This window comes from Pungitius pungitius, chromosome 1 (assembly GCF_949316345.1).
Source record: "Pungitius pungitius chromosome 1, fPunPun2.1, whole genome shotgun sequence".
NCBI classification, from domain to species: Eukaryota; Metazoa; Chordata; class Actinopteri; order Perciformes; family Gasterosteidae; genus Pungitius; species Pungitius pungitius.
In genome coordinates, this window is record NC_084900.1 from 32,248,400 (window position 1) to 32,269,829 (window position 21,430).

Below are 21,430 nucleotides of genomic sequence, written 5' to 3' on the forward strand. Positions count from 1 at the left end.
CAGAAGCAAGTCTGCGTTTGCATTGGCTTTCATCTGCTAAAACCTTTACTTGTTTGGATCGGTTTGGTTTGCTCTGGTCTCTACCAGCTGAGCAGGATCCACACACAAGGCAGATTAAACATTAATAACTTCGGCAGGAGGAACCGGCTTTATAGTGACTCTGTATAAGACAATAAAAACATATGCGTTAATAGGTTTTCTTTACCAATCCTGTGGTAAAAAAAATCTCTACTGGAGTTAAAGCTCACCGAAGAAGAATTCCCTCTCATAATAATATCAAAATAATGAAAAGAAACAGCTTGAGCAGCCGCATGTGGGAGTGTGTGTCCATGTTTCTGTGGGCATGTTTAAGGTCGCTCTGTGGGCCCCTTGGTAATGAGGGAGCAATTGGGGTAGGCAAGCTGAATACTGCAGAAAGAGAGATGGAATGCATTGGAAACAGAGGGGGGGAGAAAAAACAGGGAGCAGGGGTGAGAAAAGGGCAACTCTCTTGTTGCTTTCTACTCATTTCTCTCCATGAAGCTAACATCCCATCTGTCACAACATCTGACACTGCGTCTCCTCTCTCTCTCTCTCTCTCTCTCTATCTGAAGGAAATCACACGTATCAGTTGAATGTTTGCCTGAAAGGTCTTGGATCATTTTGGGAGGCTAATGACAGAAATCTCATTTGATCTGATGGCGCACAGACATTGTGTCCTGCACTGAATCTGGATCAAAGTAGGGCCAACAGCAACGTGGCTTATATCCAAACAGACAGCAGGAAATTACATTAATTTACCGCTGCAGCCCGGGCATCACGTCCTTTGATCAACCCACCTCTTTTCACTCAAGAACCCGCTCCTCATTTCAGTCCCGCTTTAAGTCCGAGTGTTAAAAGAGGGTGGCAGAAGAAGGGAGGCGATGGAGAGACAGGACTCAGCAGCGTGAGTTGGCTGAGGTCACCCTCGCAGCAATAAGCCAGAGGGAAACACAGCATGGACGCCGCAGCCAGTGTGTGCAACAGCAGATCAGGTTGTCCTGGATCCTACAGCTGCTTCGTGGGACGCTGAGGACGAGGACGAGGACGAGATGAGTGAGTTGTCCGTGTTTGCGTGTACCTTCCCCACTCTCTCTGCTTTCTGCTGAAATGGGAATTTTTGATAGGCACAAACAGGTCTCTGTCTACTTTTAATGAGGCTGAGGAAGCAACAAGTGGATGTGAGTTTTTTTTCCCGTTTTGAGTGAAGATTCATCCGTTAAAGATGACCAACATGAACAATGATTAGAGCAGTGAAAGGCAACATTCAGAGAGGATTGGTTTGTGCTTTTTTGCTTTGTGAAAAGAAAAATAAGTACTAAACAGCAGGTGTCCAGTGGTCTAATTGGATTAACGTTAGCCAAAAAATGTCAACAAACTTTGCAAACCAGAGACTTGAAATGACCACGGACAAAATAGATTATTTGTCAAGCCCTTGCATACAGTTTCTATGTGTTTCACACCTTCAAATTGAAATTGCTGTGCAATTATCAGCTTTTGTTACTTGTTACTGTGCAGCTATTTGCAGGTTAGTCGTTTTGTCAACAACAGGATAATAATTTATTCAAATTTATATTTATACCTCGAACTTTTGTTTTGGTAAATATTAGATGATTGAACCATTAAACCTCAAACATAATGTTCAACATGAATCCTTGGGAGACGTTTAGAGGGGAATGTCTCTGGGAACTTGAATGTTTTAATAGTCAAACTGGTCTTTGATAATTATTAAATTATAATAATTAAAATGAATTATAATCTTATCCCAGAGTACAAAATTACGTTTCCATACAGCTTAACTGCACTCTCTAGAGAACGCTTCATTATTTGGCTTAAAAATGACTACTACAGGAAAACTAAACCAAAACTCACTTGATTCACACGGAACACATTTTGAAACATATTTCTTTCACAATACAAGTTTTTTTTGCGGTTTCGCAGAAACCATAATTGATCCCTGGAGATAAGCCAAACCACTCTGTTCTTGTTAGACTCTGCACATTTGCACAAGGTAAATAGCCCTCGATGAGGGCCCCTCTCTGCACGTCTTTGTGATTGTGTGTGTGTCTGCTTTTTGAACTGTAACGGTTTATGAAGGCGATTCTGTAAACATTCTACTCAGCACATTGTCTTACACTTAATGTGCTTGCCCATGCTTGGCCATGCACACACTTCATTTCAGCTGTGCGTTTGTTTGTGGGATGTTAGCAGGCAGCAGAGGTCAGATGAAGTGTACCTGGTACCAGCTTTGACCCCAAACACACACACAAGTTGAAGTGTAAAACACAGGTCCGCTTCATAATCACCAGCAATAGGTCCAAGCAGAGAACAGATGAGAATTTGAAAGGGCTTTCACTAATTGGGTGAACTATCACAAGAGAAAAAAGTATTGTACTTCAGTGCAATTTAGAAGTAATTAAGTATTTACATTTATTATGGATTTATACTTCACTCCACTGGCATCCAAGGTACACTTTTTACTCGAATAAAATTCATCTGGCGGATAATAATGACTGGTTTGGTGTTGTGACCCAGTTGGGTCCGTTTATCATGTTTGTTTACACCAAAGCGTGACTTGCCCTCAAGTTAATTATGGATAACAACACAAACAGGTTTTGTGTCTTTTCTTTCTTGCAATGAAGTATTTTCTCACGGTTGCCTTCATACGCTAAAGTTTAAGGCAGAATGAGTAGTGAATGCCATTAGAGCCGGCCTTCTCTCCAGCGAGAGAAAGAAAAACCCAGATTTCACCCTGCTGTTATTATTCGCTCACTACCTGGCACCTAGAAACTGCAATCACATTCCCTTCAGGATCATAATCAAGCCCTGTCTGCAGTGTGACCAGTCGTATTGCTTGTTACTGACGTTTACCTCTCCTCCCCTCTAAGCCAACATATCGGTCTCCACGGTAACAGACTCGTACCCGTCCACCGGCTGGTCAGTGGTCTCCGTGACCCCGGCGGTGAGGAACGTCACAGACTGGGAGCGGGATGCCCTTCTGGCAGTGGCAGAGGTCGTGGTGCTGACAGTCATCTTGGTGATGGCGCTGCTTGGCAACGGGCTGGTGCTGGTAGTGTTGCTGAGGCGGAGACAACACCACAACCCGCTGCACCAGTTCATGCTCAACCTGTGTGTGGCCGACCTGGTGGTGGCACTTTTCCAGGTAGGGGAGTCCCACTATACCGGTATTGGCAATAACCGCGATGTTTAAGTGAAATTCTTATATCATGTTAATAACATTTTTTGGCATCTCACTCGTCCCTTCCTCCCTCCCCGAGGTGTTGCCGCAGCTCGTGTGGGATGCCAAAGGCCTATTTCCCGGGCCGGACTTCCTGTGTCGCCTGGTGAAATACCTGCAGGTTCTCGGAATGTTCAGCTCCTCCTACATGATCGTAGCCATGACGATGGACCGACATTACGCCATCTGCTGCCCCCTGCTGGCGCACCGCAGTGTGGCCACTCAACGCTGGAACAGCTTCATTCTGCTGGCCTGGGGCCTGTCGCTGCTGCTCAGCCTGCCACAGGTAGGGAGGCACGGGGAGGGGGGCGCAGGTAGGGAGACACCGGGGTAGGGGGACATGGACACAGGCAGATTGACACAGGCAGGAGGATGCAGTCTGTCTACTTCACTGGTGGAGAGTGTATTGCTGGGATCACAAAGTACATTTATATATAAATAATTCTGCACACGTTTCATTTTCTTCCGTGTGTAATTTTGTCAAAACACAGATTTGAGTAATTCGATTTTGTCGGCTCAAAGAAGGACAGCTGCCCACACACCTCTTTACTCCTCCAGGTTTTCATCTTCTCCCGTTCAGAAATTGCCCCGGGGGTCTTCGATTGTTGGGGCAACTTCGCTGATTCCTGGGGCCTCAAAGCATACGTGACCTGGATGACCCTGGCCGTCTTCATCCTCCCTGTCCTCGCCATCACGGTCTGCCAGGTAGAGAGCGCCGGACTGCACCGGGAGAGAATTAGTCCCAGATGGGACTTGAAAACATCCCAACATCACAGAATGTCTCATTTCCTCTCAGGTGAGAATCTTCAAGGAGATTCGCAACAATGTGTACCTGAAGTCAGAGCGCCGCCTGTCACCTGCCCCGCTGCCCCCAACGAGACGGGAAAGCCAGAGAGGAGGAGGAGGAGGAGGAGGAGGAGGCAGCAGGGGAGGCTCCAGTCTCTCCGTGTGTGTTTCACCACCCGCGCTCAACCGCTCCAGCAGCGACACCAGCTTTGACCCCGAATCCATCGGTCAGACCCTGCCCATGGGTCCACTCCACTGTGAGAGTCACGCGGTGCCCTCTGCGGCCCCCGGGCCCCCGCCCAAAGGCCCCGCCGCCCGCGGCAGAGGGGTATCGGCGGCCATGTCGAAGACGGTGAAGATGACGCTGGTCATAGTGCTCGTCTACTCGCTGTGTTGGGCCCCTTTCTTCAGCGTGCAGCTGTGGGCCGCCTGGGACCCGGACCCGCCTCAGAATGGTAGCAACACTCTGTCCTCACGTACAAAGTGTCTATTGTGTGATTACTCACTACAACTACTACATTACTTTTGATTGTTGATGTATGTATAGAAACAGTATAAACAACTTTTGTGTAGAAGTGTAGAAGTCAGGTTCCAAACTACATTATTTATATTTTTTAGAATATCTTCATTCAAGTGTCACATTTAATTTCCCTCATCGAACTTTTATTACATGTTCCTGACTGAAGTATTATGTGCACTGGGGAAACCGTACATTTCAACACTTCCTTTAATCACTCATTTTGATGGCATGTCCCAACTTCTTCCTCTGTGTATGTGTGTGTGTGTGTGTGCGCGTGTGCAGGTGCAGTGTTCACCTTGCTGATGCTGCTGGCCAGTCTGAACTCCTGCACCAACCCCTGGATTTACTCGGCCTTCTCCAGCAGCGTCTCTCCGGAGCTCCGCCTGCTGCTGCTCTGTCGCACCAACTCAAAGCGGCGGTCCTCGATACCCAGCGACTCGACTACCACACACACGTCCAACTACTGAACACACACACACACACACACACACACACACACACACACACAGCGTGGAAGGAAGTACAGTCAATGAACAGCAGTCTCACATCACTTTCTTGTCCAGGTGAGATAGGGTGGTGTGGATGATAAGTTAGTTATCATCTTTCTTTTCCAAAGAAATAGTTCCACAAAACCCCTTTTAAAAAATGTTTACACAAATTAATGAATTGTGTCAATAAGTGTGCTTTAGAGGTACACACCCCCACCTCATTTGGCTATGGCCAGTGGTTTCCAGTAAATTAAGCGATGCTAACCAGCTGCCCACTAGGCAAGGATTCCATTATGGCAAACACTGCAAATTGTATTTAATTGTTGTAAAAGCAGGTGTTTGACGGAAAAAAAGAAGAATGTTTTATCCACACAAACCTGAATGAATTTTTAAAAAAAAGTTTATTCATTTCTCAAAAGTTCATACATACAAAACATTCTCAAAAAAGAAAAACATTTTACAGAAACTGCAATTTATTTTTCACAAAAATGTGCTGTGGTTCAACGGTCCCTTTTCCAAAAACCTCTTCGTTCAATGAAAGGATTGTTAGTCTTCTAAAGTGTCACCTTCCTTTACAAATAGTTGTATGAAAGTCCAAATAAGTAGAGTAAAATAAGGTTTGAGTGAAATATAATCTATGTAAATCAATCTTGCCTAATGAATGACACCGACATGTTTTGCAATGCGTTTACGGTTACTGAAACCAGGCTTTAGGAAATGTGACAGCAGCCATGTTCATGCTCCACTGCTTCCAGTCAAATAGCTCTGTCCACAAACATGAAAATAACTTTGCATTAAATTCATGTCCTTGAACGGTAGGAGTTTATTCTCACGCCGGTTTACTTTCAGACAACATTGCAATAAATTGGTTTCAAAAGGAATACTTTCTACTTTTTTTTTTTTAATACTAATCCGTAAAAGGACCAGAACCTCGTTAAACCTGCAAAACATGAAGCCTACAGTGTAAACTCACACCCTTCCACCTGATTTGTATTCACACTTATAAAAAAAAATATAGTGTTCCATTACAGAAACATAACAGTTGTACCTTCCATTTGAGCCATATTGATTTTCTTCAGATAATAAAGGATAGATCTGGTCATACATTTATTTTTATTTCATTAGTTATCTTCAGCAAATGAAAACAAAAGTTGAAATGAAAATAAATGTAGGATCAATTAAATCTTTGCTTTATTCTGTCAGATTTGTTGACAAACTAAACAAATTCATCCTAATCCTTATATTTTAATGAAGCTCAAGTCATAAGCGTCAAGACATAAAAGTCTGTAGTGTAACAGTAAAATGGTTATAAATATCCTTCAAAGCGACTTTCAAAATTGTAAACAAAATGCTTTTAAAAAAAGGGGTTGTAGGAGATAAAAGATCAGTTTTAGTGTATGCTAACATTAGTCTTGCTGCCATCTATTGATCTCGTGTATGTAACAAACTGACTGAGTAACTCATACAACCCCACTTCAAAACACCCAAACAATCCATTTAAACATTTTCCACCGCGCCATATTTAGAAGAATATTAAAACTGTTGCATCAAATATTGAATTATTTTCCCAAAAATAAAAATGTTCATTGAAGAGGTTTCATGTCTTCTGGTCCTTTCAGCCTGAACTCAAAAACATCTTTGACAAATGTTTGCAGTAAACTCACGCAAACAATGGTTTGTGATTGATAAAAACATTGAAATCTGATATATCTAAATTGTCAGAATGGGTCATAAACTGTTGGATAGGTCGGCCAAATAAAAAATATGTAATCAGGTAACAGTTTAAACAGTCAAAATCCCAAACTGGTTGTCGGATTATCATTAAGCGATTAGCTAGTAGTAATTTTGTTTTAACATCAAAAGGTTAGAAGATACAACCGTAAAACAAAAATGTATTATTTGCAACAACAAAAAAGAAAAATCTGGTACGCAACTCATAGTCCAAAATTACTAAAATATTTACGATTGTGTGAAATTTAGTTTTGTCAAAATTTGTCAGCAGAGCTGGGGAGTTCACAGCAGCGCATACACACCAAGTCAACCTCTAACTCGTCCAATAACAGTCTTTTACCCATCCGGGAGAAGAGAAAACCAGCTTGGGGTGTAATTCAGTATTAGGACTGCTGGTAACACAGTAGGTAAATCTGTGGGGTGTAACGGTGTGAGCATCGTTCTTCCAAAGTGTCTTTATCAGCACCGCAATGCAGGCAATTACAGAGTGAGAGAGTGCACAGATATTTGTGTACAAGCAAACAGGTGAAGGTTAAAAAAAAGTCTTCAACTTCCTATACCCGTTGCATTTCTAAGCAATATTTGTTCTTTATGTGCACAACTAGAAGTTTAAACGTTACATCTCCCTCTGGTGAAAAACATCCCTCCCAAATGAAAAAAAGATTGGCCCTATCCACATCAGTAGGAATGTGTCATTTGAATTCATGTCCAGCTCCTGAGAAGTGACGCAACGTAAGGATGTAGCATGTGAGGGTAACTGTACAGTAGGCATTTGTGTACTGCAACGGAAGCAATTTACCGACTCCAGCAGGTTGACCCGGAGACAAAAGCCCTCATCCATCTATTGGATTTTTATCTTCCAGTCATTCTGTCTGCTGTACGTCCATCTTCCGCTTGTACTATTAGAGGCCATGTCAAATACCAAAAACTAGAAGGTCTCAATGCGGTGAAAAGAAAGTCTGTTATTTTATTGAAAATAAAAGTTAGTGACTATGGCTTCAGGGTTGTGTAAACGGAGCTTATCCCTCTACCAGGGCGACGTGTGTGTGTGTGCCTCCTTGACTGTTTTCTACACAGTGTCCTCGTCCATCCTGGCAACTTCATCCAGCAGGACAGCAGCTGGCTCGACTTTCTCCTCGTCTGATTTCGACGGAGAGGGAGGCGCCAGCATAGCGGCTTGCTCCTCCTTCGGCTCCTCCTGCTCTTTTCGCTCTTCATTCTTCTTCTCTTTGGCCAGCAGGTGGTAGTTGAGGCCCATTCCCAAAAAGAGGACGAGGCTTGCACAGATGAGGATGATGCCACAGGAGATGTAGGTGTAGTCATAGTGCTGGTAGTAGTTATAGAACTGACCTGAAAGGTGGGGGGGAAAAAAATAGACAAGTCAGATTTTACATTCATTTTCATCACAGCTGCATATAAAGTGCATGTAATGTATTCTTTCAAAGTTTTGTCTTGGCAAACCGCAAATTTATGGAAGCAAATTTCTGTTTAAGAAAAATAAATAATCATTTCTCTTCATTCCGTGGCAGAAATTTGCTTTCGTACAAATGGAATGGTCAACACTTGTGGTCTTGGTTTTAATGGTGACACATCAAAACGGCTCAATGTAGCAAATGATGGATATTCCACGGCCCTCACGCCTACAGCCACTCTGGTGAGTGCGGCCTTCGAAAGGTTTAAATCAGCCCCAATGTGGTATCCCCGATGTGAGTGGGATGGCGCTGATCCTGATGGAATGACTCAGGGCCTCCCAATGATGACATACAGCAGTAGGTGTTGGAATAAAAAAATAATAAAAAAAGAGTGGATCCTGTCTAAATAAATATAACAGCAAAAGGGAGGGGCGGTTGCAAGTGTCGAACGCTTTACCTGTTAGCGGCGGGCCCAACAGCACCGGCCCACACTCCACTATGGTGACGAGACCCACGGCCGAGGAGAACCTCTGAGCTCCCACCAGGTCCATCAGCGTCTCGAACAACACCGCGCTCAGCCAGCCGAAAGCGAAACCAAAGAAGATGGCGTAAACGACAAATCCGGTGTAGTCCGACGACAGCGGCGCCAGCACGTGGCACACTCCGTTGTAGAGGACGGCGGCGGCGAAGAAGTACTGAATCCTGGGCCGGACCCACTTGGTGTTGGCCAGCATGCCCATGGAGGGACGGGCGAACATGTCGACCAGCGCCAACACCGACAGCAGGAAGGCCGCCTTCTCTTTGCTGATGTCCTTGCTCTTGGCGAAATTGGAGAGGAAGACGAGTGGAGCGAAGAGGCCAAAAAACATGATGACGTTTCCGAAGAGGTAGAGCAGGAAGCCGCGGTGTTTGAACAGCGTCAGGTCGATGAAGGAGTTGATGGTCTGCAGGACAGTCTTCTTAGGCTGTGGCGGCAGGGAATCCACCGCCTTGACCTCGTCCGCCTCTGGGTCGAGTTTGGAAAGCTGCACTTTGGCTACGAGGGGGCGCATCAGGGAGCCGGCCACGCAGCAGTTGAGCAGAAGCCCTCCCAGGATGAGGAAGCTGCCTCTCCACCCAAACTGGTCGTACAGCCAGGTGTTGAGAGGAGCCAGCGTGGACAGAAACACGGGGCTGCCTGCCATAGCGATGCCATTGGCGATGGGACGCCGCTTGTAGAAGTATTGACCGATCATGGTGAGGGCCGGATTCAAGTTGAAGGCCAGTCCCAAGCCTGGAGAGAGAAGGGTGCAGGTTACATGAGCAGAAGAAGATGAAAAATAAAGAGCGATGCATATGCAGGGTGTGAAAAAAGTGAAAGTCTGAAAGTTTTTACCAAAAAAAAAGGGATGAAATTATTTTATTTTTTAACATTGAAAAATAGTATGTGTGGGGAATAGCATTAAGACGATTAAAGCAAAGCAGTCAATGGGTACATTCATGTTGGAAGTGAGTAAAACACTGACCTCCCACTACACCTATGAAGAAGTAGAGCTGCCCCACTGTGTTGCAAAAGGAGGCCGCAACGAGCCCCGAGCCGGCAAGACAACCTCCGACTAAGATGATTGGTCGACTGCCAAATCGGTTCACGAGGATGCTGCTGATTGGACCTGGAGAGACGCAAGAGAACATCAACAATAATGAATGAATCAGATCTAAAAAAATATATATATATATTAATTCTTTAGGATTTTCTGAGTTTTAGGGATGGGTAAATGTGTAACAATAGATTGTTTTTAAAAAGCCCTATGCACATGAAAATGATAAGTTGTGCAATTAACAGACATGCTGGCAACATTTCAATGTAATTGCATCAGCTCACCATTCAAACCCTTCACCAGCAGGGGGCGCTATGGTAAGAATCGACAATGACCTGATTGTTTAACAGCAGCAGTTGACTGGATGTTACATAGAGGAAGAGGGGAGGAAAGGAGAGAGTGAGGGGGAGGGAGCTAGGCAGTGCACGGTCTGGCACATGTCAGAGTGGAAGAAGGTGTAGGAGACGAGATCAAAAAGTCATGAGAAGGATGTAAGGAGGAATAAGAAGAGGATATCAATCTTCTAAAAAGCACCGTTTGAAAAAATTAAATTAAAGTGCTTAATAAAGCAACTCAGGTCAAATTAAAAGTAGTAAAATGTAAATACATTAATCACCAATACCTTAACAACAATAACACTGAAACTATTAATAAAGTAATATGATAATTAAAATAAACCGATAAAACCAAAAAGTTTTAATATCTAAAAAGCCCAAATAAGAAGTATAATTTGGGTTTAAAAGTACCAATCTATTCAACTCGTCTGGAGGGATGTTCCAGCGACTTGAGAGATAATGACTGAAAGCAGCGTCACAAAATGCTTTTGTGCCGCAACATCTGAAAGAAATGAACTGGAGGATGTGAGGGTCCGTCCTGGCTCATAGATCAAGCAAGGTCAACAAAAAAAATAAAAAAAGGAAAAGAGGGAAGAATAGAGAAAGAAAAGATCAGTAATAGGAAAGAAGTTGAAAGAAGATAAAGAGGCATGGAGGAAGAGGAAGAGTGGAGGCATTCCACGTGCTCAGGCTGCCTGCCAGCATCACTATAAAAGGGCCTCACATGGACTGCGACTGCTCACTGAGAGTACAAAGTAAAGTCTGCTGAATCCATACAGCAGCTCTGTGTGCTCCCTGCATGACAGGGCGGAACGAAAAGTAGGAACATTCCTCCGGGATAACGACTGAATACAATGTGATGCAACTATTGAGACGAGCAATTCTGTTACTGAAAAATATGCCAAAACAGTTTTTTCCAGCTCCTCAAATGAGAAAATCTGAAATCATTGGACCCTTATTGAACCAGGCTCTAGTTAGAGTTTTTATGCCTTCTGCGATCTACTCAGAAGTAAGAATCAATACGCGATACAGTGATACACGTTCTGCAACGTGTTGACTGCGGATTCCAGCTCGTAATAGGATGCATTTGTAAGCAGGACATTCTAAAAGCTAAAAGACCATTCAAACATACAGACGAGTCTGTATCTGACTGGACCCTATCAACTTTTGGAGTAAACACTACACATGGATGTAGACAGCAAGTATGTGAACTTTAACTCACAACTGTTTAACACTTTAGAAAATCCAGCTCAACAATAAACCAAATATATATTATTAAAACGGTCGTCAGCTACAGTCCTGATGTTGGGAGAAAAAAAAGGTTTTCAAAGACGGAAAAAAATCTAAAAATGACGTTTGAAGATACTCAAATATCAGTGCCATTCTGCTCTCAGCTGGCATCCATTACCTCACAAGCAGCAGGGGACGCGCACACAGACACACACACACACCACGCAGGCTTTGCCCTTGAAACTTGGCTGCTGACCACGGGGGCAGCTCTGCCTGCACGAGACCACTCACGGGATCCCTAAATACTCAGTTTAGTTTCTCGCCTTGCGTTGCGGCGAGCTGCCCTGCGGTGCGTTGTCACAATGCAGTCAAGCAGCGGCTGAAAAGAGGCCAGCTCGGCGGCTGCGGCAGAACACCAGCCGCAGAATCGTCGCATGAATCTGAGCGGCGGACAAAGGGAGACCTGTACAAGGACGGGAACGAATGTGCGTCCACTTGACGCTTACTTGAACAATCAGTGGTGGCAATCTTTGTTGCAGTGTGGCGTGACACAAAGAGGGCACGCAGTAGTGTTCTCAGACATTATATAAACGATCCGTTGTCCCACCCCCCCCCCCTCTGTCTGTGAGGGACAAGAACAACACCGAGTGGAGGACAAGCCTGTCCTCAGCTGCCCTCTGACACAGCATCCACAAACGATTAAACAACACATCTGCAGAGACGCAACCCAACTGTGACGAGCTACCCTTGGGTCTAAATTTAGCTTTTGCCTCCTCGTACTTGACAACGTCCAACATTTGGTTGTGTATTATTATCTGGTCCATGTTCAGTGGGCCATTCTCTGTTGGATTGAAGGGTGAACTGAGGAAGAGGAAGCAGCGGCGCATCAGCTGGCGTTGAGTCATTCTGACCACCAGCAAACATCCGTCAACAGGGAGACAAGATGACCTCATAGCTCAAAGAATGTTAGTCAATTACAATGTCTCATGCTGCAGCTGAACTTCTGAAGCATGTTTAGCAAGGAAACGCTTAAGGAGCTTTAATATTTTTTATAAAATGGCAGCACAGTTGTACTGTATGGTATTGGATTGATTGGAAGAGCTGTACCTGGGAGTGGCTGAAGGGTTCATACGCGTCTACGGTGCTCTGGGAAGCCAACCAGAGACAACACGTTCACTTCATTGTGTTTTTTTTTTCTTTTTGCCAAATCGGCTTAAGTTTTAACTTTCCCTTTCATGTTAGATCATATCAGTATCCTGTAATCCTGAGCACTTATTGCATTAAAACAAGCCCATGTGCACAAACACTTCACACAGGAGGATTAGAGAAGTCAGATGTCAGCGCTCATTCTCTGTGAGGCTATGACCAGAGTTACATCATAGACAGTTTTTAATAAAAGCAGGATAATTAAAAAGTCAACAAACAGGTTTTTATTTGTAATTCCACCGCTCCCTTAAAGCCATGAGAATGAGACATTGATAATAAGTGGCAGGTAATAAAAATAAAATCTTTTCAAACTACTACTTGGAGACTGTAGAATGAAGATACCCCAGTTTTTCATGCCTTCAAACACTGAACTACTTAAACATCTGCGCCTACACAATTTCACTCCTCCCCTCTGTTCTTCCCCCTCTGCAGCTTCGTCTCCCGAATGCCCGAACATACATACGGCAGGCCACACGGCTCGGGGAAAAATGATGAATGAGTAAGTGGAAGGAACGGATGCCATTTTAAGATACAAACTTTAAACTGAGAGAGCAAACACGATGATGGTGTCTTGCTGGTGATCAAATCCACTTGGGGAGAAAGAGGAAGAAGGCCTTTGAACTTGCTTTGTGTCAGGAGACTGAAAGAGAGACACCTGATCTGAAACGCGATCAGTGCTTATTTGTAAATTGAGGCGCTGCAGTTTGAGCCGCGCAAACAAAATGACAACACTAGCTGTGATATCTCTAATATCACTTTAATAAGTCATAAACCATTTGGATGGTCTCCATCAGAGTGAAATTATCTTTATATATTGTGGTCCGTTTTGACAGTGCACCAATCCAAGTGGAGCAAATAGCGGACTTATCTGAAGTTCTACATTGCGCAAAAATCCCTCTAGTTATCCTCAAATGACTTTATAAACATATTTTCTGCAGATGTATCATGCATGTCATGGCCCAGATGTTAAGCAAACATCAAGTTTCTGGAGAAACATTTGCTGCTCTCCCTTCAGCCGTGAGGCATTCAAGCTGTAACTGAAAGACACAGGGAGCATCGGCAGAGACCAAAAAAGGCTTGTAAAGAGGTCACATACGACCGATTACTCTTCCGAAGGAATTTTTACAACCCTCACTGTCGAGGAAGCTGAAAGCATTCACAGGGCTACTTTGTTGTTGAATACTTGTAAACTAGACTGTTGGTGCTGTACAGACAGCATTAACACACACAGACAAAATACACACACCACTCACCTCCAGCATACATGACTGCCAGCATGATGGAGGAGATCCAGGACACTTGACTGGGCGTGGCATCAAAGATGACCTCGATCTCCTTGAAGAACACGGTGATGGACTTGGGGAAGGCGTAGGAGAAGCCGATGGAGATGAAAGCCCCCAGCACCACCGCCCAGCCCCAGCCTCCTTCGGGAGGGGTGGGGCGCGCAGGCCCACCCGGCGCGGGAGGCATGTCTGCTGACGAGGAAGAAGAGGCGGGGAAGAAACGGCCCGACGAGGCGCACAGAGATCAAGACTCGGGACCTGTGGGAGAAACAAGAGCAGAGAGCTGGTAAAAAAAATCCACATAGATGATGTATTAAGTTGAAAGAGACAAGCGCATAGTTCCTCCTTATCAGCATACTTTTGTTAATCGCTGCGCCATAAAATATTTAGTGTTAGGAGGAGAGAGGGAGGACAGGAGTTGGAGAAGATGAACACAGAAAAATGAGGGATATCTAATTATTTGTGTGTTTAGATTTGCTGTGAGGAAGAGCACCTCAGCCGGCCACATGCCAACATACCAGAAGATGATAAGTAGCTGGCATATTTATCTTATTGAGCAGCCCAGACAGATTACGAAGCACACTGGACACCCCTTGACCTCGTGTCTTTCGCCATTTTAACTAGTGCAAGTCCACAAAACCAGACAGAAATGGGGCAATTTTAAATGAAAGAACACCCGTTTTTTGTTGGGAAATGTTTATTTTAAAGAGTTTTTATATCAGAATCAGTACAGATACTTAGTACTGATAGTCAGTGTCCCAGTCAGCCATGGAAGTGAAACAGTGAAAGTTATATATATATATGAAAGTGACATCTTTAAAGGTTTCTTCACCAAAAGGTTTACTACAACAAATGAAAGCAGCAAAATTCCCCAGATTTAGAAGCTCGACCCAGAGAATCTTAAATTAAATCGCATAATAAAATAAAAATGACATACAGAATAAACTGCAAATGACATTTGACGGACTCTTTACCTCTGTTCAGAAGTCTCACTATTTCTCTAACATAAGTATAATGACATGAAATATTAACCAACAGCCCTATTGCTAACAGCTTAACCAAACTTGTGTCCAACGCTGTACTGAATGTGGCATTTATTATACAGTTTAGAACCATATGGAGTACAATACATCCAGTTACTAGATTAAAATCCACAGGCTCCCTCAATGAATGCATCCATCCAGGTGTCCCCGCTGAACACAACCAAGCTATTTTCGGTCGGCTCTCATAACGTTTCCCTTAAACGGTCTCTAGATCCTAAATCTGCAACCAACCCAGTGAGCTCAAAACCACGTCTGTGTAGTGGTGCTATATTTAAAGGAGGCTGCGTAATGCCGTCATGATAGGAGAAGGAGAATAATAGAAAAGGGGCGTGGCATTGTTCATATAACTAAAAATACTGACTAACCTCGTTATGACTAATGAACAGCGAGGCGTTCCTCTACATGGCATTTAGTTTGGATTAGGGTGTAAACAGCCACGCTCTACCAATCATTCCACAGCCTGCCTGTGGCGGTGCAGTCGCTGGATAACTCCTTTCTCTGGCTCATTACAACCACTTAAACCTGTTGGCTTTCACGTCTCGCTGATCTCCATTTTAAGGTCCCATCTCCTCAACACTGAGGGAACTAAGTATGCAACCTGACTGACACATGTACTGACAGCCGTTTAAATAAAAGCATGCATGAAGAAGATGTAACAACTTTAACTACTCACGCTTTTGTGCTGCAGAACAGTTTAGTTTATTTTTTTCCCAGTTACAGAAAAGCAGGTCAAATGAGATGCGGTCAAAAACCAGCCACACGCTTTAATTTTATAATACGGCTGAACTTGTTACTTGCTGCAGTTTCACTCGACGTCATAACACTCCAAGTGATACGTCTTAGTTATCAAAAGTCAATCATTGGTCCTTCGAACGTGAACAGGTTTTCAGTAGAGACGCACTGGGAATGGTAGACTGTTGAGAAATAGGGCTTCCCTGTTAATACAATTAATAATGAGTTACAAGATACCGAGCAGCGATGCAGCAGCTGTAAAGAAAACCATTCATGATCAAGATCAGGAAGTCAGAACTGGGGCACATGGGAATGGATAAAAATATCTACACTCTGGGGAATTAATTGTCAGACAAGCTTGATGCCACTCACATGCACACAAACAATGTCTGGATCTGATCTCTGCAAGTGTGTGGTGTCACTTGTGCGCAGTGAAGAGTGACGGTCGCAGCCCTAAAGTAAAGAGCTGATTGGATCAAAAATGGTCCACACTAATAAAAGACAGTCGCACACTTGGTTCCATGCAGATCTGAGGTCAGCTTGGAAAGGCCCCGGGCGGAAGGTCCGGACCTCGATTCGTCACAGTGCCCCGAGGCCTAACAAGCTGTTTCTGTGACATCCTCCATTTATCTAACAATCCAAGACTACAATATTGTTTACAACGGCAAAACTATGCTCTCAAAGTGAATCAGATAAATGCATTTGACTTAAAAAAAACAAAAAAACAATAGAAATTATTATTAGCTGTATTTTTGCAATAACGTGCAGCCCTTCTTGGGACCAACATCATTCCACTTTCTCTGCTCTGGTCTCTTCGGTTTGTGACAGTGGACACGTAGCGCAGACCTCAACAGAAAAAAAAAAAACTTACAACAGTCCCGAAACACGTTTTACTTTCAGTCTCAGGCTCGTGTGATTGGATGCCGCTTTATAAATCAGACAGCACCACCTAAAAGAGGAGGAGGAAAACCAAGCAGGTCGTCAGAGAGCGCGTGCATGATTGTGTGTAATCATTCAAGAGTAAATATTACTGTTAATGTTTGGTGACGCAGCAAAGAATTGGGAGTCAGAAAAGAAATCATCACTTGATGTTGCTAGCAGGGGAGCCCATCCCCCAGTGACACGCATCAACGGTCACATGCTTCACACGCAAAATGGTCAAAATGCATCTCTGCAATCATCCCCCGGAGCTCTGCTCGACTAACCCTTTGATCTGTTCTCCTTTTCCACTTCTCATCTACCGTCTGTTTTGAAACTGTTAGCTAGCTTTGGTCTGCAAAAGGTCAATGTATTGACAGTGTGGAGAACATTTGAGATTTGGTTTGCCTGAAACGTACCAAAGAATGCGCCAAGACTGTAATTTCAGGATTGTGTCTTCTCCAAGCAGGTAAATTTAAAAAAGAGGCAAAACAAGACCCCCCCCCCCCCGTCAATGGAGTGTTACCGCTTTAAAATATTAATAAAATGGGCTGAAAATAATCATTCAAGATAACATGCCCACAAGCCACAGAGGATCCAGAAAAGTGGACATAGTGATCGGAAAAGAGCAGTCAAAAGAAATTAGATCAGTAAAAATGACACCAGTCACACCGGAATAAAGGTGTTCAATGCATTTACAAAGCTGCGTCAGCTTATACAGTATGCTAAAAGATTTAGCAATATTCCAGTTCCTCTATTCCCTGGGGCTAGACGTGCTCACTGCATTAAAAAGTAGCGTCAGCTTCCCTTCAGCTGTCTCATTACAAACATCGTGTCCTCTTTTTAGTAAATGAGCCAAACACATAAAAACCACACCCGGCATTTCCATTCTCATGCCCTTGTGGCATACATAGCACCTTGTCATAACTACAGCCATGATGGAGAAAAAAAAAAAAAGCTGTTGCACAAGTCCCACAGAGAGGGATGGGACCAAATGTTAATGAATGTGTCCCTGTGCTATTCATGACAAGCTGAAATCTACAGTTTCATAAAAGGGTTCGCATAAAGCCTTTCATGTTTCCAGCCAATCCAGAAGGCCTGGTAAATGCAAAGCGGACTACGTAGTGCTGATGGTCATCACTGGCTTCTCCTTGATCTAATAAAAAGGGTTTCAATAAGCATAATTTACTTTTTTTAATTACCTAGCTAGCGTCAGCTGATATAAATCGGCTTCTCGCAACTGACCAAATGAGAAGCTTATACAGACCTCTGAATTCAGGGACACGTTATTTTCTGTAGGTTACAAGTCCGCCACAGTCTGCCCCTTTCAGAGCAAGACTAAATACATCCAGTGTGAGAAAAGAAGGCCTGACAGGGCAAGCAGCAGCAAGAAACTTTATAGGTCGTTTTTTAAATTTTTGTTTCACAAGGAGAGAGTCAGTTGAACCAGAAAGACTGAGAGGAAACGTGATATCAGGGCCGGGGCTTAGTGGGAAGCAGGCTTTGTCAATGGGACTGTGCATCTCCCCTGAGCTGCAGCTTAGCTAGGAGTCTGTGTGTGCGTCCATCAGCAAAGCAGGACAACTCCTAAAAGGCATTATCGAGAAGACCATTTCTGCAACAAACGCTCCCTTTAACACGGGGTGTTGAGATGCTCAAGTTACCTGTGATGTATTAACGAACAAATGCCATTTCAACCCAATAATTACAGGATTTAACACTAGGACAAATATGGTCAAACTGCTGAATTTACCAAATGTTCTAGTACACACACACACAAGAGACACGATACTCTTCCCCTCATGACAGGGAAAGGAAGGAAAGGAGGACGGAGAGAGCAGTATTCATTTCCTGAATGAGTGAAACGCAACAGTAATCATGCCTCGGGGATTTCAGCATGAAATTTCTCTAAACTCCAATGTTCACACCGACTGATCATGAGAACAGAACGCATGTTTTGCACACTAAAAGAACATCGCTGAAACAATTACAGTCCCCTTGTCAGACATTAAACATTGGTTCTTTACAGATAATCGGTTGTTTAATACTTGATGACTCGAGCCTCCCAGAGATGAACTGCGATGACTTCCAGAAACCCCGTGGGCACTCCTAACGCGTGCACTCTTGCTGGCTCAAAAAGTGCTATTTGCCCAACCTCAACCAGTCAGGCCTGGTCTGCACATGAAGAAACCTGCTGAAGGACACTGCGTTACACAGATTTATATAAGAGATTGCCCTTTTCCACAAGGACAAGGAATCACATCAGGAGTCACATCAGGGCACATTTCTTCAAAGGAAATGACTCTGAACCCTAACCTAGCTGATGTTTTAAGTCTATTGTGCAACCATTTAGTCAACCTAAATAAGCTAAAGCTTGCAGTGAATCCAATACTAGTGTCCTTTTCCATTGCTCCTTCCCAGACTCACGCTGTACGAAAAAACAGCATCACACACTTTCTCCGGTTCTCTCAGGCGCAACAACATGCATCATCTCTCGCATTCATTTCAAAAAGTCTATGAAACAACTTTTCACTCAGTAACCGATTCACGTTAACTTCCTACTACTACTTCCTGCATTTGGGCAGTAAATGGCAGGAAAGGGACAACAGCTTGTTGAGAAATAGACCCACCTTACCTAAATCACCATTCGGAAGATTGCACAATGCAGGAACATTTCCTGCAGAGTCATACGTGATTGCCAGTAATTACTGGATAATTGCGTCAGCGATGTAGTAACTTTAAAAAATAAAAAATAAACATAAATCGCTTAGATCAGACCACTGTCTAAGAATATTACCCAAGGAGGAAAATATTCAACTGTAAGTCCTCTAGAAAAGGGAGATTCGTGGGACAAACTTTTGGAAAGCAGGGTGGATGTCAGCCTAAACCCCATCGCCTGTACTTGTTGTCTAAAAACATGTCACCCTTCAACCACGCAAAACGAAACGGCAAATTACTCACTTTTAGCGTAAACGAGAACTCGCTCGGCTGCGGCTGACAACGAGGAATTACAGCGGAATTTTTGCATTGAGCTGTGACCTTCAAAAAAGGAGACAACGTGCAGCAACCCCCCCCCCCCCCCCATTAATTCCCCGTACACGTCAACACGCGGTTAAAGTACCGACCGTAGGTCCAGGTAACCTCTACCGGTGGTGCCGAGTGATCCGGAGCCACGGACGGGTTGGGTCCTGTTCGATCACGCTACGTTGAATGAAACAACAAAAACAAAACAAAAGGCGTGTGGTCGATAAACGCGACGAAACAAGGTGGCAAATCGTGTAGCACAACGCGCCGCCGTAAAAAATATAAAGAGGAAATAACGAGGACGGCGGAAGGACGGGCGCGCGGTGAGCGGGATTAACTGACAGAGCTAATTTAGAACGCGAGCTAGTCGCGCAGCACGAGCGGAGATAAGAGATGTGCGCGTGAGCAGCAGTTTGAAATCGGCACGCAGCCTCTTTTGTGTCAACCGTCGGTCCGCCGCGCACTCCTTCACTCACCGGGGTTGCGTTTCTGGGGGGGGGAGGCTGAGGGAGGGGGGCACCTCCGGGTCTTCTTCTCCGGCGGAGGCTCGGTTCGGCGGAGAGTTCGGTGTGGTTCTCTACCGGCTAAGGGCGTCCTCGCCAATGACGGTGTGGCCACGCGTTCGGTTCTCCGGGAACTCAGGGGAGAGGAGGGGGGGGGGGTATCACCACGGAGACAGGAGGACCACGGCTGGGATGGTGACACCGCGCATGCGTGACGGCAGCATTGGAATCTGACCAAAAAAACAACAACGTGGAGGCTGGTTTAAATAGCGGTGAACGGAGTTCGCACATTGCAGGAATACGGTTTTGAGTAAATAAAGTAGAGAGAGATACTTTATGTTAGAAATTACAGGAAAAGTTTTAGTCAATTAGTTAACTAATTGCTTTCAAAGTCGACAAACACGTTATTTAGTCGATGTAGTGAATGACTTCTTTCCTACTTGTGAAATCATCAAATAAAAAGATTTGAAGTTCTGCTTTTGTGCAATTTTTTTGCAGAGAAATTCAGTTTTACAGATTTCTTGACAAAGTAAGTAAATGGTATCTGTGCCAGTCGGCCAAGGACTGTGCATGTGTTTTCTTTTTTTATGGGCTTTATTATATGGGTTGGAACTGCAATTTGTACAGTATCATGTAATCATTACAACGATTCGGCAAAATTGTTTAAACTCTGTTGACCGTGTGATCCCTTATCGATCTATTCATTTTTGAGGCCACAATATGGATTTTCATTAAACAGCTCATTGTTTTTCTAGCACCCTATTCACGTGGCCCTTTTTAGATGTGTGGAAACAAAGTACATCACAAAATAACAGAAAAGACCTTCGCCTTTACCTCACCCAACCCTTCTAATAAATCAACAAACAAATGTTTTCCCGATGCCAAGTCATTCCAAAGTCTATCAACCCCAAGAGGTGCTATCACCATTTTATTTACTGGCACAATTAGAGTTAGTCTTTGAAAAAGAGTCAACGCCTGTTGCCCAGACAATGTGTTGGGAAACGTTGTACGCTTCAGAAGGAAGTATTTACCTGCAAGGCTATTTGACGTAATTGCATTATATAGATCTATTCTTGTGCATATCCATTCATTGTGTCAACATTGTCAAAAATATTGTGTTCAAAACCATAATTTTAGCTCTGTGAGAGCAGGATGAGAGGTTACTTGAGGCTGAGGGTGCTGAAAAAAAGAAGAGATTTGAATAAAACTTGATTACAAGTGAAAGATAAATTGACGTCCTGCTTTCTGGCCCTTTCTATCACTAACATCTGGAACTGTAACCACTGGAGCGTTTAAGAAATATGTACACTGAAAACCTTTGTTATCGAAGCCGGTGTTGTACAATCCCACAGCCTAAAATAACAACAAGCATACACCTTTTGAGCT

The 21,430-nt window shown here is 43.9% G+C and overlaps 2 protein-coding genes across 6 annotated transcripts; one reads left to right on the plus strand and one right to left on the minus strand.

Moving 5' to 3' along the window:
* Nucleotides 1–618: 618 nt before the first annotated feature.
* On the plus strand, nucleotides 619–5,553 carry LOC119222431 (vasopressin V2 receptor-like). The gene is made up of 6 exons (XM_037479085.2): nucleotides 619–1,074; nucleotides 2,907–3,181; nucleotides 3,297–3,542; nucleotides 3,815–3,961; nucleotides 4,053–4,497; nucleotides 4,845–5,553. The coding sequence occupies exons 1-6, from the start codon at nucleotides 1,071–1,073 to the stop codon at nucleotides 5,027–5,029; spliced, it is 1,302 nt and encodes a 433-aa protein (XP_037334982.2). The 5' UTR covers nucleotides 619–1,070; the 3' UTR covers nucleotides 5,030–5,553.
* Nucleotides 5,554–7,089: 1,536 nt separating this feature from the next.
* On the minus strand, nucleotides 7,090–20,185 carry LOC119222430 (monocarboxylate transporter 1-like). 5 transcript variants are annotated; one of them, XM_037479081.2, is made up of 5 exons: nucleotides 20,018–20,185; nucleotides 13,795–14,082; nucleotides 9,699–9,842; nucleotides 8,651–9,466; nucleotides 7,090–8,131 (listed from the first exon to the last, which is right to left on the minus strand). In XM_037479081.2, the coding sequence occupies exons 2-5, from the start codon at nucleotides 14,009–14,011 to the stop codon at nucleotides 7,851–7,853; spliced, it is 1,458 nt and encodes a 485-aa protein (XP_037334978.1). In that variant the 5' UTR covers nucleotides 14,012–14,082; nucleotides 20,018–20,185; the 3' UTR covers nucleotides 7,090–7,850. The 5 variants fall into 5 exon arrangements, with proteins under 5 accessions (XP_037334978.1, XP_037334977.1, XP_037334980.1 ...); XM_037479080.2 differs by lacking the exon at nucleotides 20,018–20,185 and adding an exon at nucleotides 19,643–20,002; XM_037479083.2 differs by lacking the exon at nucleotides 20,018–20,185 and adding an exon at nucleotides 19,479–19,537.
* Between the last annotated feature and the right edge of the window lie 1,245 nt (nucleotides 20,186–21,430).

What these genes read in the sequence shown, in the direction of transcription:
- LOC119222431 (XM_037479085.2), top strand. An exon ending in TGGTGGTGGCACTTTTCCAG is followed by an intron (nt 3,182 to 3,296) that starts GTAGGGGAGTCC and finishes TCCCTCCCCGAG; the next exon opens with GTGTTGCCGCAGCTCGTGTG. An exon ending in TGCTGCTCAGCCTGCCACAG is followed by an intron (nt 3,543 to 3,814) that starts GTAGGGAGGCAC and finishes TTACTCCTCCAG; the next exon opens with GTTTTCATCTTCTCCCGTTC.
- LOC119222430 (XM_037479081.2), bottom strand. Translation starts at nt 14,011, where the DNA reads ATGCCTCCCGCGCCGGGTGGGCCTGCGCGCCCCACCCCTCCCGAAGGA. An exon ending in GGCAGTCATGTATGCTGGAG is followed by an intron (nt 9,843 to 13,794) that starts GTGAGTGGTGTG and finishes GCGTCTCTCCAG; the next exon opens with GTCCAATCAGCAGCATCCTC. An exon ending in CTTCATAGGTGTAGTGGGAG is followed by an intron (nt 9,467 to 9,698) that starts GTCAGTGTTTTA and finishes TTCTCTCTCCAG; the next exon opens with GCTTGGGACTGGCCTTCAAC.